Source organism: Myripristis murdjan, chromosome 5, assembly GCF_902150065.1.
Source record: "Myripristis murdjan chromosome 5, fMyrMur1.1, whole genome shotgun sequence".
In the NCBI taxonomy this organism is placed as follows: Eukaryota; Metazoa; Chordata; class Actinopteri; order Holocentriformes; family Holocentridae; genus Myripristis; species Myripristis murdjan.
This window is the reverse complement of record NC_043984.1, coordinates 22,780,344-22,795,722: the sequence shown is the minus strand read 5'-3', so window position 1 is coordinate 22,795,722 and position 15,379 is coordinate 22,780,344. Positions and strand designations below refer to the sequence as shown.

The 15,379-nt window shown below is 40.7% G+C and overlaps 1 protein-coding gene across 3 annotated transcripts in view; it reads left to right on the top strand.

Moving 5' to 3' along the window:
* Positions 1 to 15,379, top strand: part of cpne5b (copine Vb) — a 129,081-nt gene that overhangs the window by 69,135 nt on the left and 44,567 nt on the right. For all 3 annotated transcript variants that reach the window (XM_030051460.1, XM_030051461.1, XM_030051459.1), the window contains one exon: positions 13,744 to 13,807. In XM_030051460.1, coding sequence (XP_029907320.1) covers positions 13,744 to 13,807 — 64 coding nt within the window. The remainder of the gene's footprint in view (positions 1 to 13,743; positions 13,808 to 15,379) is intronic.

Here is a 15,379-nt window from a genome sequence, read left to right as displayed (position 1 = left end):
TTTTTTATAAAGAACCTCTTATGGAAAGGCTGGTTTAAAATAATCCAAAAATACTCTGTCCAAAATGTGAAACAGAGGCTACCATTTCAACTCAGAGGATTTGTAACAGTGAGAACACATCTGTGGGTATTTGCCCATCTTACCCATCTCCTTGGTCTGTGTCCATATTGTCCATATTTATTGAATCCATGCTACATTTCTCTGCTCTGCCTCTCTATCTTTTGATATTTGTTCACTGTGACTGGATTACATCGATACAACATAGAATCGCAAGCTCAAGGCAAGCCTGATCATCCATGGATGTGATGAGGCTCACTGGTATGCAGCACAAAGAAAATCTCACTTGACAATGTCCAGATCTGCAAGCCGATGCATCTTGGCATGGTCAGATGATAAAAATTGCACTGAGTCAGCCACAGTGTACTCTAACCATTATGAATTTGTTGAAAACCCGTCAGTGGCCACAGGGGTGTAACAAGTGGGGCCTGGGGCAAATTTTTCTGTTGGGCTCCTTCTCCCACACTATCGGGTGGAAACACACACACACCCTTCTTGCCCTCAAACCTATCATCACAGCACTCAACAGCAATCAAATGAACTATATGCCAATACTATTTCCACAAAATTAGCACCACCACAGCACAGTAGCCCCGTGTTTACCATTCTGGTAAAAGTAATAATAATCATGTTTCCTTCCATTACAGCTACACTTTCCAAACAACCAAACCAAACCAATAGGGAAACAGCTAAAATGCAGAGTGCCAGGTAATTTAACAAGATGACTGTAAACTGCGCAATCCTCCAGCTTGCTTTCTCTAGCAAACCATCCTGGTATCAAACATCGTAGCCATGCGCACATTCAGCATTTGTAATAAGAGACACGACAACTAATTTCTTTGTTAGATAATATAGACACATTTGAGTCCAACTTTCTGGCTCTTGTGCTCTCTATTGATAGCAAATCCAACCGGCTCAGTGTTTCCTGTCCCATGCTGCTTCTTAAATAAGACTTGATCAGCTTGAGCTTTGTGAATGGGCATTCTGCTGTAGATACTGTAACAACCTTTATGAGGAAAAGCAGCTCTGCAGTGCAAACAACAAAGGTTTGCTGTCATTGAGCTGTGGTCGATTTTTGCCACATCCTTTACTATTTGCTGTTGTGAGATCTTTTGAGACCTTAAACAGCTGTGGAATTCAAGGACTTGAGCAGGGAAATCCAGTGATAGGCCACCACTGTAATGGTAAAGTGCATCATCCTCAGTATCCCCCACATTCCTCAAGGTAATGCTTTGCTTTATTTGGGTAAATTGCTTTCAAACGGCTCAGAGGTTTCCCGCATAGGAGTGAATCTTTATGAAAGTTGGTTCATGATGATGTCCAGCCTGGTGTTGAAAATGTTTATCCTAAAATCACTCTCATTGTCTCACCCACTTTCCTCACTCACTTTCCCTCTTTAAGTCTCCATAAACTTGCTCTGCACCCCGTAGTGTTTTGCAACAATCTGACCTGTGTTTGGCTTCTTCAAAGTTACCTCAGTTGGAGGTTAGACCTTGGAAAGTCTTTTGGAGAGTCATGACTGCCTGCTGGATGTCAGCATTTTTGGTTTGCTGCAGCTTAGACACTACATTAATGCTTTGCAGCACCATTGTCTGCATCACATCTAAAAAGATGAAGTTGAACTTTCCATTTGTTTTTGTAGATGCATACTACGTTATGCTCCTCTTTCGTTTCAGTGACAAGTGTAATTTTTGCCAAAGCTTTCATTACATCTGTGTGGCGGCATTTAAGAGCAACAAGAGCATCATATCTTGGAGACCATCTGGTGGGCCAAAGGTATTTTAATATAACGTCTTTGTATTTTGAAAGCTGATTGCAAGCGGTTTCATCTCTGGTCCGTAAATCTGGGCCATAAAATTAGGTGATTACAAATATTTGTTGTGCTGTTATAATCACAGCAGGCAAAACTCATCATTAGTAAGTGCCTTCCGTGGAACAAACCTTGCGTCCAATACTCATTCACCTCTTCGCCTCCCAAACATACTGATGGGCATTTTGTCCGCGCTAATGGCAGCCGATAATCACCATCTCAGATGGGCTCCCTAAAGGACACCCCCGTGGTGCTGTTACTTTCCTGCCTCCCACTGAACTAAGTCACAGTATGTGGCTTGTGGTTTGAGGATCAGTAAAAGCCACCACAAGGCTAAGTGCAGTGCCCTCTTTTATTCTTGATCACCGTTTGAGATGAAAGCAGCTGAGTGGAATGGATTTGGTGACCTGTGGGTGGAAACTTTGGAATGAGAAACAGGACCAATCCCTGATGCTACTGGAAAGCTGTTCATTGAGCAGTATACTATATAGTATGTAGAACTAACTGCACACACTGTATACGTTGTAATGTTTGTGCCTCTCTTTTCTAATAGCAGAATGAGCACTAGTATGAATCGGAAACACACTTGAGTGCCAGTTAAAATGATTGCACTGGCAGCTGCATGGATGACATTGGTGCAGAGATATGCATATGGCAAATGACAGCTTCTTGTTTCATAATACATAATGACATGTGGTAATCTACAAAGGCAACAGAAGCTCACGTACAGTGCAAAGGCTTACTTATTAGAATGAGCTGCATGAAATGAAGAGGATGAAAGGTGTCATATTATATGCAGTCTGAAATGCAGGTTTCCATACAATACTTTCTTCAAATGCCACTTTAGATGGTGTGTGTTTGTATAGTAAGCAGAAATCTATATCTTGTGAGCCTCTTTGAGATCGGTTGGTCCACTACACAGATATCCCGAGGGGAGTTTTTGCAACAGACGGGTTTCTTCGTGTCCAACGATGGTGGCAATCCTTCCAGTGCCTTTCATCATCCATCCTGGTGCCATGCTGTTCCTTATGTTTGAGCTTGTCCTTGGAACAGAAAAGGGTAAAACTATGGAGCAAGTGAGGATGCTTTCAGTCATTTTCCATAAAATTATTATATGGCATTAAGTTGAGTTACCAACAGAGGATTTAGTCTTGATTAGGCAGAAAATTTTTCCATTTGAAGACGCTGGTCATGGAAGTCCCCAGCTCCATTATTGAACCATTAATCTTTTGGGGTCTTGATGAGCTGCTCAATGTAAAATCACTGGTATACAGCAAGTAAAGGTAGGGAACACTGTGTTGTCCCTGAGCTCACAGTGAAGAAGTCTGATTAGTCGGGTTCCAGCTAGATGAATTACCTTCCATCTACCAGGAGGACTAGGCTCAGTAAGCAGATTTAGCGGTGATGTTATTGTAATCCTGGGGCAATTTGTTTTGAAGCATTTCTGGAATAAAGGTGCTGAATGTGAATCTGAAGTTCACAAACAGGGTTGTTGCCATACAAGCCGTGAGTGCGAAGGTGTCCTAAGGAAAAAAAAAATGAACCCATAACCGTGTTACTGACTGATTTGCCCTGGAGACAAATCGCAGGAGGTTGAATAGTGGAACTGAACTGTGGCAGGTTTTCATTGTGCTCATGTCATTGTGTTTGAGGTGAAAGGCACAAGAGCAATTGTGGACAATGTATTCATCTCAGAAATGGGGTACAAAGTATATACCACTATAAGTCTGCAAATGAGATTATGGATAATAATCATGACACTGATAATTTATATTTTATTTTAAATTTTGAATTGACAATGTGTGGAAAACCGGAAAACCTTAGAGGGCCTAAATGTATTTGGTGTAATTTTAAGGCTATACAGTTTTGTCTACATTTCACCTCCTCCCTCTGTGCCTCACTGCCTCAAGCCTCCCTTTTTTCCCTGATCATTAGTGGATTTTCTGGGCTTCCACTCCAGCTGTTGGCAAGAGTGAATCAATGAGAGCTATTCTGCAGATCCCCACTTGTGGTCTTTGTGTAAGGTGCTCTACTGGAAGTCCCCCCCACAAATTCTCAAAAAGTCAGAGATTATAGAGCACAATGGCCTTTGCCTCTGGGGTCTAGCTATGTAGGATGGTCTACACATAAAGACTAGACCCCCTTTGTGCCTCGAGAAAAACCCCCAGTTTTATTTGTTTGTTTCTCTTAAAATCCCTGTATTTGGATTCCTTGATACAGTATAATCATTTGAAACTTCCCTGTATACCTAAAAGCCAAACCCCTTGAAAAGTTTGGGAAGAATATATTCAAATGTTCCATGTCTAACTGTGGATGATGTCTAGTAATTACTAAAATGGCTCAACGAACAAACACTTACGTTACTGTATTCCAATTTAAAAGAGGATTGTAAAAGCCCAGCCCCAGCAGTCATTTTCTCCTGGTTCCCAGGACTGGACCATATGTACCAATTGCTGATGGGTTCTACTTTCCTTCAGGGAGATGACCAAACTGCAGAAAGGTTGTTAGCCAAAGCAATCAGCCCCAAAACATAAGACAGTGTCACTTCTGACCCACGTTTGATCTTGTGAATTTTGTGTGGATGTACGTACACTCAAATACGCGCACTGGCAATGTGAAATAGCGAGTAGAAATTTTTGAATTTCAATGCATCAAACTGCAGTGGTGGTCCAACTTCACTTGCCTAGTCTTTTAAGGCAGACAGTTGATGCTACGTTCATTGGATGATGTGTAAATACAAACTGCCAGCTGTGCCGACATGTGTTTACATGATCCTCCCTATAGTGGTAATTATCAGCAGGATATGTAGGAATTTTTTAATGCTCAAGGTGACCAATCATCCTTTTTGTGCATGCATACATAAGCTACATACTATTTGTACACACTGAAGGTGGTAGTTCGAGTTCTTACTCTATGGTGGCATTTTCTGCTTCATACAAGTGTACTACATACCCCAAGTTTGACCTGTGAACCTTTTGAGAAAGACTGTTCTTCTTCAAAATGAATAAGGTTGGTCTGTCCCAGCAAACAAAGCTGTTTTGAGAGCCAACCAAAGGCTGAAAAAATGTTTTGATGGATGCACAACACATCACACATTAGCTTGGGATTCATTGACGCTCTTTTCCAGCCCTTGTGCTTGCCAAGTGGTCGAACTACTTTTTGTCTCTATCACTACGCAACAGCCCCCTTCAGTACTACTTGTTTGTCGGCTCTCCTGGTAAGTGAAACCGTGCATGCCACTTGCCATGAATTCTTACCTTGAGCCATCCAAAATTCCCACATATCCTGTTTATACTGTAATTACCACTTTGGAGGATGGTGTGAATCACTTTTTACTTTTGCCACTTTTTACTGTTGCCAATTATGAGTTCTCCCACAAAACCCCAGTGTTTGATATCAGTGTCAAACTTAATGATCACGACAGGCTCAGCTTGACAGCTTGACAGAAGTGACACAACAATCATCCTGACCAAAAAAAAAAAGAAAAAAAAATGCAAGGACCAAATTTGTTGACAACCAACCAGACTAAATAAAATCGTTAAAAAATGGATTCTCAAAGGAATAGGCTATCTTGTGGAACACATCAAAGTTGCAGAGAGACGAGACAGAGAAATAGTAGCCAGAATTTGTTACCTACAATGATTTATTTATGAGAATTGATAAGCCACGTTTGATATGAATGAAACACACACACACACACACACACACACACACACACACACACACACACACACAGGCACCTCACTGTCAGCCAGGACTCTGAGTAAATAGGTCTTATCCATACACTCTATTTCCACACACACACACACACACACACACACACACACACACACACACACACACACCATCCTTGGTGAAATAAATTAAGTTTTTCAATCCACAGCAGGTTCTTTGGTTTGTTTTTGTCTGTTTCTCCCTGAAGAGTTATGTAATTAAAGATTCTCACCGCTGTGAAACGTGTATACGTGTGTGGGTTCATGCAATGACTGATAGTGTGAGTGCAGTTGGTATGCTTGCATGTTCTTTAGACTATGAGATACAATATTTACATGGGAGTGAAAAGCCAAAACTCTCTCTGTGTCTCTTTGTGTCTCTCTGTCTCTCTCTATCTCAGCACACAGCCCTCAGAAAATCCTGTCTTTAATATCGGTAGTTCAAAAACCCTCCTGTGTGTACCCTGTGGGTCTTTGAAGCATTGTGCTAATGAACATTATGCATGCACTGGGTTGCACTAGTGTTTTCACTCCCCAAAGCTTCTAATAAAGAGAGAGAAAACAGTGCTTTCTTTTCAGCCCTCCTAACTTGTTGCAAGAGCACCGTTCTAATTTGGCCAGGTGCAGTTTTCAAAGAACAAAATTTATTGCCTGACTGCCATTTTACCAATGAAGTTCCACATATTCAATAATACACGGGAGCAGTATCTTGTGTAACGCTCTCAAGAGGTTGTGATTTGAGATGAAGCAGTTTTTCAGCTCTACAGTGAGAATAATGCACAATCCACTCCCTTCCCCATGACTGAGACAAACTCTAAAGTTTTGGGAATTATTTATTTATTTATTTATTTTATTTTTTGCTGCTGAGAATCAAATAAGGCACAAGTGGGATCTTGTTCAATAATTTCCATCTCCCTCTTTCAGTCCCTGCATAGACAAAGAGGTGGGTGAGATTGTTTGCATACACAGGCGTACATGAGGAGAGGGATCAAATTCAGCAGGAGACAGATTGCAGTGTAACACCACTAAATTTGTTTTTCCTCCCTGAGTGAGCTGCCTGGCGATATGATAAATAACGTATTCATAAAATACAGCTGTTCACAAACTGGGAGAGGGCAAGAGATGTCATTCACATATCAAATACTGATGGTTAGACACAGATAAATTATTATAATCATTATTTAATTAACCACTTATTTATTTATTTATTTATTTATTAGTAGTACTTCCTGCAGGCTTTTTAAAGTGTGTACTACTTACTGCTGTCTTTTTTTCTGATGTCTTTTATTTTGTATTTTGAATTTGTGGATACTGCTGGAAGATGTGAATTTCCCTTGGGATGAAATCTGTCTATAAATCCATGTGTACGCTTGCACAAACACATGCATGAACCTATTCCACTATTGTACCACATGTACTCATTTTCATATAAACTGTATCCAGTATGCACACATTCACATTTGGCCTGTCTAAGAGGTATTTTGAATCATCAGTCATTTAGGGCTCTACATGACTCAGAATTTTCTCACTCAGATCAGATTCTTTCTTTCAATGCGACAACTTAACCATTCATTGTTAAATTACTTTTTTATTTAATAGACTTTATGGCTATCAGAGGACATGTGTCAGTGTTCATAGACCACGTTAATATTAGGGAAACCAAATATATTCAGTCAAATGGTACAAATTTTTGAGCATTTAAAATCTATGAAGTACATTAAAACGGCTGCATAAAAGACTTCAGCTGCCAGCCGAATTTAATTTCCAGCACAGAATGAATTTCAGTTGTGCAGCTTTATCAGGACAGCGAGAAGCAATAACAAGTCAGCACACAGGTATTTCTTGTTAAATGAAGCTCTTATAACTTCTTTATTTCCGAAACATAAAAAAAAATCTGTCTAACACCTTTCAAAATGACTGTCAGTCACCACATAACACTGTATCTCCTAAAGAGGCACTGTAAAAGCTCTCTCAGTGAGGTGACTTTGTCCTAGGGTTGTGAAACATTTTCTTCACATAGGGCTACAATGTCAAAACCAGTGATGCATAAAGTATTTTTTCATGGTACCAGTGACCAGAAACAACAAGATAATGGATGAAAGCCTTTTCCTGTGGCTGTGTGCTGCATTGCTCGCTGTGAAATAGAAAAAATACCATCTGTGTTTGCCTATTCAAAAGTGGCTCTCCAACAGTTTGTCAGCACAGTTCACTCCACTTCTCCTCAGCGAACTCTTTTGTCTGCTGATTGTAGCTGTGCGATGATGGCCTTAAGAAACCAGACTATTTCTGGGAGGACTTGAGTGGCCATTGATTGAATTACAGGAGGTGAGGGAAAGTGGTCGTGAGGGCGGATGTAGTTATGGAGTCATTTGTCTTTTGAAAACTTTATTTTTGAACCATTGATCCATGTGGTGGCCAGTTTTGTCTTTGAGTGTGTGTGTGTGTGTGTGTGTGTGTGTGTGTGTGTGTGTGTGTGTGTGTGTGTGAGATTAGAGGTGAGAAAAGACACATACAGTTGTCTGTGTCTCTTGGCCTGTAGACCCTGAAGATCGATGTGAGTCTTTCACTCTGTGAATCACAGGTGTCCATCCACCCTTTGAAACACAAGCACACACACACACACACACACATGCAGACTTGAACACGCCCACAACCACAGAACACTTTCTAATGGCTTTCACGCAGCTGGACAGCACTTTCTCCAGTCTTTTATCCTTTGAATGTTTTGAGCGGAAGGAACCAAGTGCTCATGTGAAAAGGAGGTATTAAGTATTCTTTCTGTGACACGTTTCTATAGATACTGTAAATCATCTATGGAAAGGAAAACCAGGAAACTGCCAATCACTTAACCTGCCACCTAAAACACTTTGTTAACAGATTTTTTTTTTTTTTTTTTTTTTTGCGACTTTATTATAGTTTCCGTAACTTTAATGAATATTTGGACAATTTTTAAATGCAGGCACCATAAATAAAGATACAGTATTTTTAAATTGGTTTTACTGAACTCTCATGCTCACTCACTCGCATTCAGTTCCAAATGACACAGAAAACAAAGCCTAAGACATCTAATTCAGTCAATAAAGGTGATCCATTACTCTGAAATGAAAACATAAACTTACATTTTGCAAAGTTGCATCTGTGCGGTAATATCAAGCTTCAGAATTCAACATTTTGAAAGCAGTTCTGTTCGTTGTAAAGATGAGTACCAGAGCTGACATGACACAGGAGGGGGACTCTTACTTCCACATGGCTTGTAAGCAAAATAGTGCTTCTACCTCATTGAATATCCAATTTCTGTGTTTTTCTCTCCAAAACTGATTGTTTTCAGCGGTTCTGTTATGCACCCGCCTTCTGTCAGTCACACCCCAGTCCAAACCAACAGGAAAATCAAAGCGAGACTCTTGTGCTGGCATTAGTCTATAAAATGAAACACAAATTAAACCTTAATGTTACACAGTTATGGCTTAGAACCATCCTTATTTTTACTAGTTGTAATGATAAGATAAGGTAAGATAAGGAAAAAAGATGAGGAAAGATAGGGAAAAAATAGCAAATACTTGACAAATTGAGAAATGCATTGGAAGAAGTATAAGGGAGTGTAAGAACTGTGCAATCTCTAATCATACTGGAGCTTCTATTGTTATTATTATTATTATTATTATTATTATTATTATTAATGAATGAAAACCCAAGTCATTATATCCAGAAGTGCCCAGTAATTTGTTGTTGCCCCTGAGTTACAGCTACTTGTCTACAATATTTAGTAGGTTTAGTAATATAGTATTCATTAGCTAATTTGAACATAAAGTCCCTGCATCCAGCAGTGCATCACTTATTGTCATGAAACTGTTTCCCAAATATTCTCCCACATAAAGATGGGTCAGTTAAGACTGTTTTGTTGGTCTACAGCACAAAGTAAAGTAGTGTGTGTGTGTGTGTGTGTGTGTGTGTGTGTGTGTGTGTGTGTGTGCGCGCGTGCGTGTGTGTGTGTGTGTGTGGAATGAGGCTGTAAAGACACACACACACAATACTGTCAAATTAATGAGTCTCATCCCTCTAAATGTGACACACAGTTGATGAATGAGGCAATTAACACACATCCAGCATAACCACAGTGAACTTTAGGGTCCTCAGGTAAGACCCTGCAAATGACTCACACACACACACACACACACACACACACACATACACACACACACTCACACATACACACACACACACACACACACACACACACATATATTCATGCACATTCACTCATGCACACAATGCGTGCCCCCAGCCACTTCCTACAATAATGGCCAGTGAAATCTCTGGTGCAGTGATATAACATGGGTTAAATGAATGAATCGCCTGGTTGTTTTCCAGTGAAAACAACCAGGCGATTACTTATGTCAGTAAACATATTCCCATGAGAGGAGCAGGCTGGTCAACAACTGTAAACCGCATACAGTTGTGCACCACCAATGTGTAACAGCAGATTTTTTTTTTTTTTTTTTGTCATTGATTCATGTTCCTGAATGGGCTTATGTGAGTAATCTGTGATGAGAGAGAGAGAGAGAGAGAGAGAGAGAGAGAGAGAGAGAGAGAGAGAGAGAGAGAGAATTAATAAATAGCACACAATTCAGGAAGCCTTGTTATCCAAAAAAAGGTACACAGAAATAGTATAGATTTTCTCGGCAAAATGAGAATGTTTGCATGACAGTGGGAATTCCTTTTTTACTTCTTTTCCATGTCTAACTTCTCATGTTATAATCAGCAAGTGTAAATGTGATTTCCTGTGTGTTACTTTTCAATTCTCCCTGTCACCTGACACGACTAATGACTACAAAAAAGATTTTGTATTGTTTGACAGGCTGCCAGTACTTGCACAGACACATGCACAATGACACACATTGTACCCACACACACACTATAAATAGTGAGAGAGAGATTTCCTGTAGTGCATGATAGAGAGGAGACAGAGTGGAGAGACAGAGACGAGAAGGAAAGCAGAGGAAAGAGAAGAGAAGACGGCCTTGTACAGACTGCCAGCCTAAATCCGTGTTTTGGCGTATCCAGATTGTATCCAGAGTGATTTTAGAAAGTCTGGACAGCAAAAAAGCACATGAAACTCAAATTTCACTCACAACATAACACACAACAACAGTGTAAAATCCAGGGTGAAAGAAGTGCATCAGAGCGGCTGAGCAGAATCCATGTTGCTACAAGTAGGGCGGTGTGGAGGACAACACAGACGACAACAGTCTGTTGACAGACATTGAAATAAATTGTATGCTGCCACTTTGGGCGGAGGCTTCTTTACATTTCTCGTGTTTCCATGTTGGAAAACTGCATCACCAGCGTATGTAGTTAGTGACGCCTACGTCGTTACCACAGCAACCCATTCATGTAGGTTGTGAATCCAATCTGATCACCTTGAAAATAACAGTGCGGACAGTTTGTCTTAAAGATCTGTTTGGAAAAACAGATCTGATTTCCCTGCAGTCTGAACAAAACCAAAATCAGGTGGGAAGAAGAGAAGAGAAGAGAAGAGAAGAGAAGAGAAGAGAAGAGAAGAGAAGAGAAGAGAAGAGAAGAGAAGAGAAACGAGGAGTAGAAAGACAGCGAGAAAAATGTTAAGGGGAGCAGGGACAATGAAAGATATTGGAGTCAAAGTGTCTCCTCAGCTTGTCTCTGTGCCCCAGCCAGCTGGGAGAAATGCAGCGCGGCTGGCGGATTGATTTTGTACGATTGCAAACACTCCAGATGATGGACACTGCCAACATGCTCAGAGGAGACTGCGAAAATAAAACACATGATGATACCATTCACCGAGGGGGACATTCACTCTTATGGCAGAGGCAGACAAATAATGAACAGGAGCCAGCAATGAAGAAACAAATTTATTTTCTGGTGGCTGGCTTCAAAGAAATAGGTCTTTCCCTTCAGAACGCTGTCTTGTTGAGTAATAAGGCAAAGAAGGGTTTGATAGAGGGTTTAGCTTTTGATGGCCATTCTGATGTGTAATCTGGCCACCTGCTCTCCTCTTTTCTTTTGAGAAATAGCTAAAGTGTTTAAAACTGTCCTGTGGGATCTGGATAGCCATGTGGTGCCCTCTGCATTAGATCAGAGGTTGCAGCAAGAAAACGAACCTGCAAAGGGAGTGTGTGAGTATCTGTTACAGACATAAAATCTGATTTCAGCATCATGGAGAGCAGGCAGACTGGCATAGATACATGACATAATTAATATGTGGCAGAGGCTACACAGAGGTTAGAGAGGCAGGCTTGTGACCAGAACTTTCAAATTTCCACACTCACAATGTCCTTGAGCAAGGCACTTTATTCTATAGCATCTCTAGTGAAGCAGCTCATTGGCCAACAGTAGAAGATTTTGGTTGTACTCAGCAGCTCCCACATGTGAAAGTGTCCAGTGAATGTTAAGCAAGGTGTTCAGCTTTCCTTGGCTAAATATTATGAAGATAACAGTAAAAAAAAAAAGAAGAAGAAGAAGAAGAAGAAGAAGAAGAAATGAAAAAAGAGTGAATGAATAACTAGAAATCATGAACTACATGTAATAATACTGATAAAACTAAAATGTGTGTTATGTTGCAGTTCAGAAATTGGTTCCAGTTTATTTTAAACTGCTTTAGCATCTTCTCTAAAATTGTGACTGCACTTAAGATATGTAAAACATGTTTAGAAATGTAAATAATATATTTTTATGTGCTTACCACTATGTTATAGTGTATATAGAAAGCACTTGTCAACTGTTTATTCACTTAACTGTTTATAAATGCTTCACTTGGTAGGGGATTAAAATAAGGTGTTACCCAAAGTTGCAAAGTAATTCCCAGTAAAAATGAAAAAGTAAGTAACAAGTTAATACTTGGGGAATATAAACAGTCAATAAATTAATTTTAAAAAAGTAACCAGAGATTAAAACAACAACAGCAGCAGCAGCAGCAGCAGCAACAATGCCAGTAAAAATAATTAAAGACTAAAATGTAAGAAGAATAAGAAGGCTCTCAGTAGAATGCAGAGGTCTGGTAAGGTTGCAGCTGAGGGTTTAGCCCCGTTTGTGCTAAGCCACTCCCCCTTTTCTGCAGAGCTGTTGCCATGGGACATGTCCTTTTCTGCCAATCAGTGGGGAGAGTTAGTCCATACTTTCTTGCTGTTTTTACCTACAGTCACTGTGCCACCAGCCCTGCGTTCCAATACCCATACTACCATACTGTTTAGTAGGGAAAAAAAGATTTAGTATGTCCCAATACATAGTATGTCAGATGCAATATGCCAAGAGTGCCAGGATGTTCTACTACATCTGGTCAGATTTCGCAGCATGCATTTCAGCATGCTGTTCTGGCCATTCTGACCTACAATCCTATGCGCAGTGGATGTTACGTCACACTGACTGAGTACAAGCCACGCCCACATACGGACGACAACAAAACACACATATCACACAAAACTCACTCAGTGACAGCAGCAGCGACAGGAAGACAGAATATACGATATATGACAGATGACAGCACAGTATGAAACAGAACTGCCATTTTGACAACAACATTCAAATGTGGCGCTACGGATGGCGGCAGAAGTGAGCGAGAGGGTCGGACTTCAGGGATGATGTATGTAGTGTGTCCCAATAGTATGCATTCGCACGCATATTGCATACTAAACTACATACTCTGTAAGAGCAGCTGCAGTACATACTAAAAGTAAAAAGTATAAGTATGCGATTTGGAACGCAGGGCAGGTTTTGCGATGTTATGTGGATGCGCTTGAAAACTACAGCTCTGTTTGTGCTAAGCCCCGCCCATTGCCACAACTCCTTGATGCTGATTCTTCACTGGTCCATGATAATCCTCGCCACCAAGCTTCATGCAATTCCATCCTGTGCTTTTTGAGTAATCCCGCTGACAGTCAAACAGGTCTCATTACATAACCCGCCACTTGAGGTTTCACCTCCTTGGTGGAGGTCTAAAAAAAACCAAAAAAAAAACATGACTGACACTTGAAATGTGAAGGCTGACTCAGAGCAAAGGGACTGTGTGTTTATTTGTTATTGAATGTAATGTCTTTCCTTCCACCTGTCCATCAGTAGGATAAACTCACTGCTGAGGCGAGCTGTTTCCCCTTCTTCCCTAAGGTTGTCTTGTCCTCTCTCATTCCTCCACAGAGGGATCCCAGGGAAGAAATGTGGCACCATCATTCTGTCTGCAGAGGAGCTGGGAAACTGTCGAGTAAGTAAGACATAACAGTCTCCCCACACGAATGTGCACTGGCGTGCAAATATCTGTCGCAATAATGTAGTTAAACAGACTTCAGGCATGCAGTGGATTGCAAAAGATCCAGGAAGCCTGTTGATTTGTCTGTGTACACTCACTTCAGTCATCCAGGTAGCAAAATGTTCAACAAAATCAAACAAATCCACTGGACTTGTATGAAAAGATTTGAAGTTTCACCACTCATCCAAGAGGCTTCATCATCTTACTGAGTCCAGAAATATTGGGGAAATCAGCTCTTCTGTTACAAGTCCAGTGGATTTTATCTGATATTCTTGGATCTCTTGTTGAGTTCATTTATCCTTCCTCATCTTGGCAGCCAAATAGCAAGTTCCAAGTGAAAATGCTAATTTTGTGCTGCGCTCTTACTTTGCCTCAGGATGCTTGTGTCCTTTGAAAAATGTTGCAATGCCTTTTAATGGAATTTAGTCTAATTTTCTTTATTAATTGCTCACTTTTGTTTCAAAAAATCCTCTCCATCTGTCCCAACTCTCCTACCCTTTCCTTCGAATTACACTTGCTGACCATGCGTCCTGTGGCACTGAATAATTAGGGTGCTTGCCAAGAACACACTAATTATGTTCACATACACGCACGCACGCACGCACGCACACACGCACGCACACACACACACACACACACGTGCACACACACACACACACACACACACACACACACACATCTTTGTATCGCTCTCTCTAAAATGATCGACCTATCTATAATGATAATAAAGTTTATCTATCATTTGTTTGTTTTTTCTTTCTTATACAACACACTCACAGGCACATACCCCCCCAACACACACACACACACACACACACACACACAGCAGAGTATGAGATATAACAGCTGCTATCTCTCTGTGGAGTGGCCCATGTCTAATGAAATGGCCCGGGAACATGATAGGGTGAGTGCCGCCTGTCCCTTTAACTCATCCTATCCTCGGCCAACATTGTGGCATAAAGCTCTGGATGCTTCACTGGGCTCCCAGCTCACAGATTAGGCAGAGATATTGAGAAGCAAGCGAGTGCAGCAGAGCAGAAGCCACGGAGAGAGAATAGGGAGAGACGAAGGGAGAAGGACAGAGCGGTGTAACCATAATGAGCAAAAAATATAAAACATGATGAAGCGAGAATGAGCAGGGATAGGATGAAAAATTAGATAAGTTGTGTTTGTGTGTGTGCGGTGTGGGTGGATAGGTAGAGAAAAACAGATACAAAGACACAGAAGTTAATCAATGGAGGATTATTTCACACTTGAAATGTATCAACTCCCAGCTATAAAACAGCGTGGCTGATCATAGTGTGAGACTGAGTGCTGGTTAATTAAAAATCAGCTCTGCCTGACCTTGTACTCTGTAGCCTGTGGGACACACACACACACACACACACACACACACACACACACACACAAACACAAGCATTCACACTAACACTCATAAATTCACACATACACATCTTAACACAGACACAAAAACAAATGCACAAACACACAAAAATATGTAAACACATACACACACTCCCTCCTTCT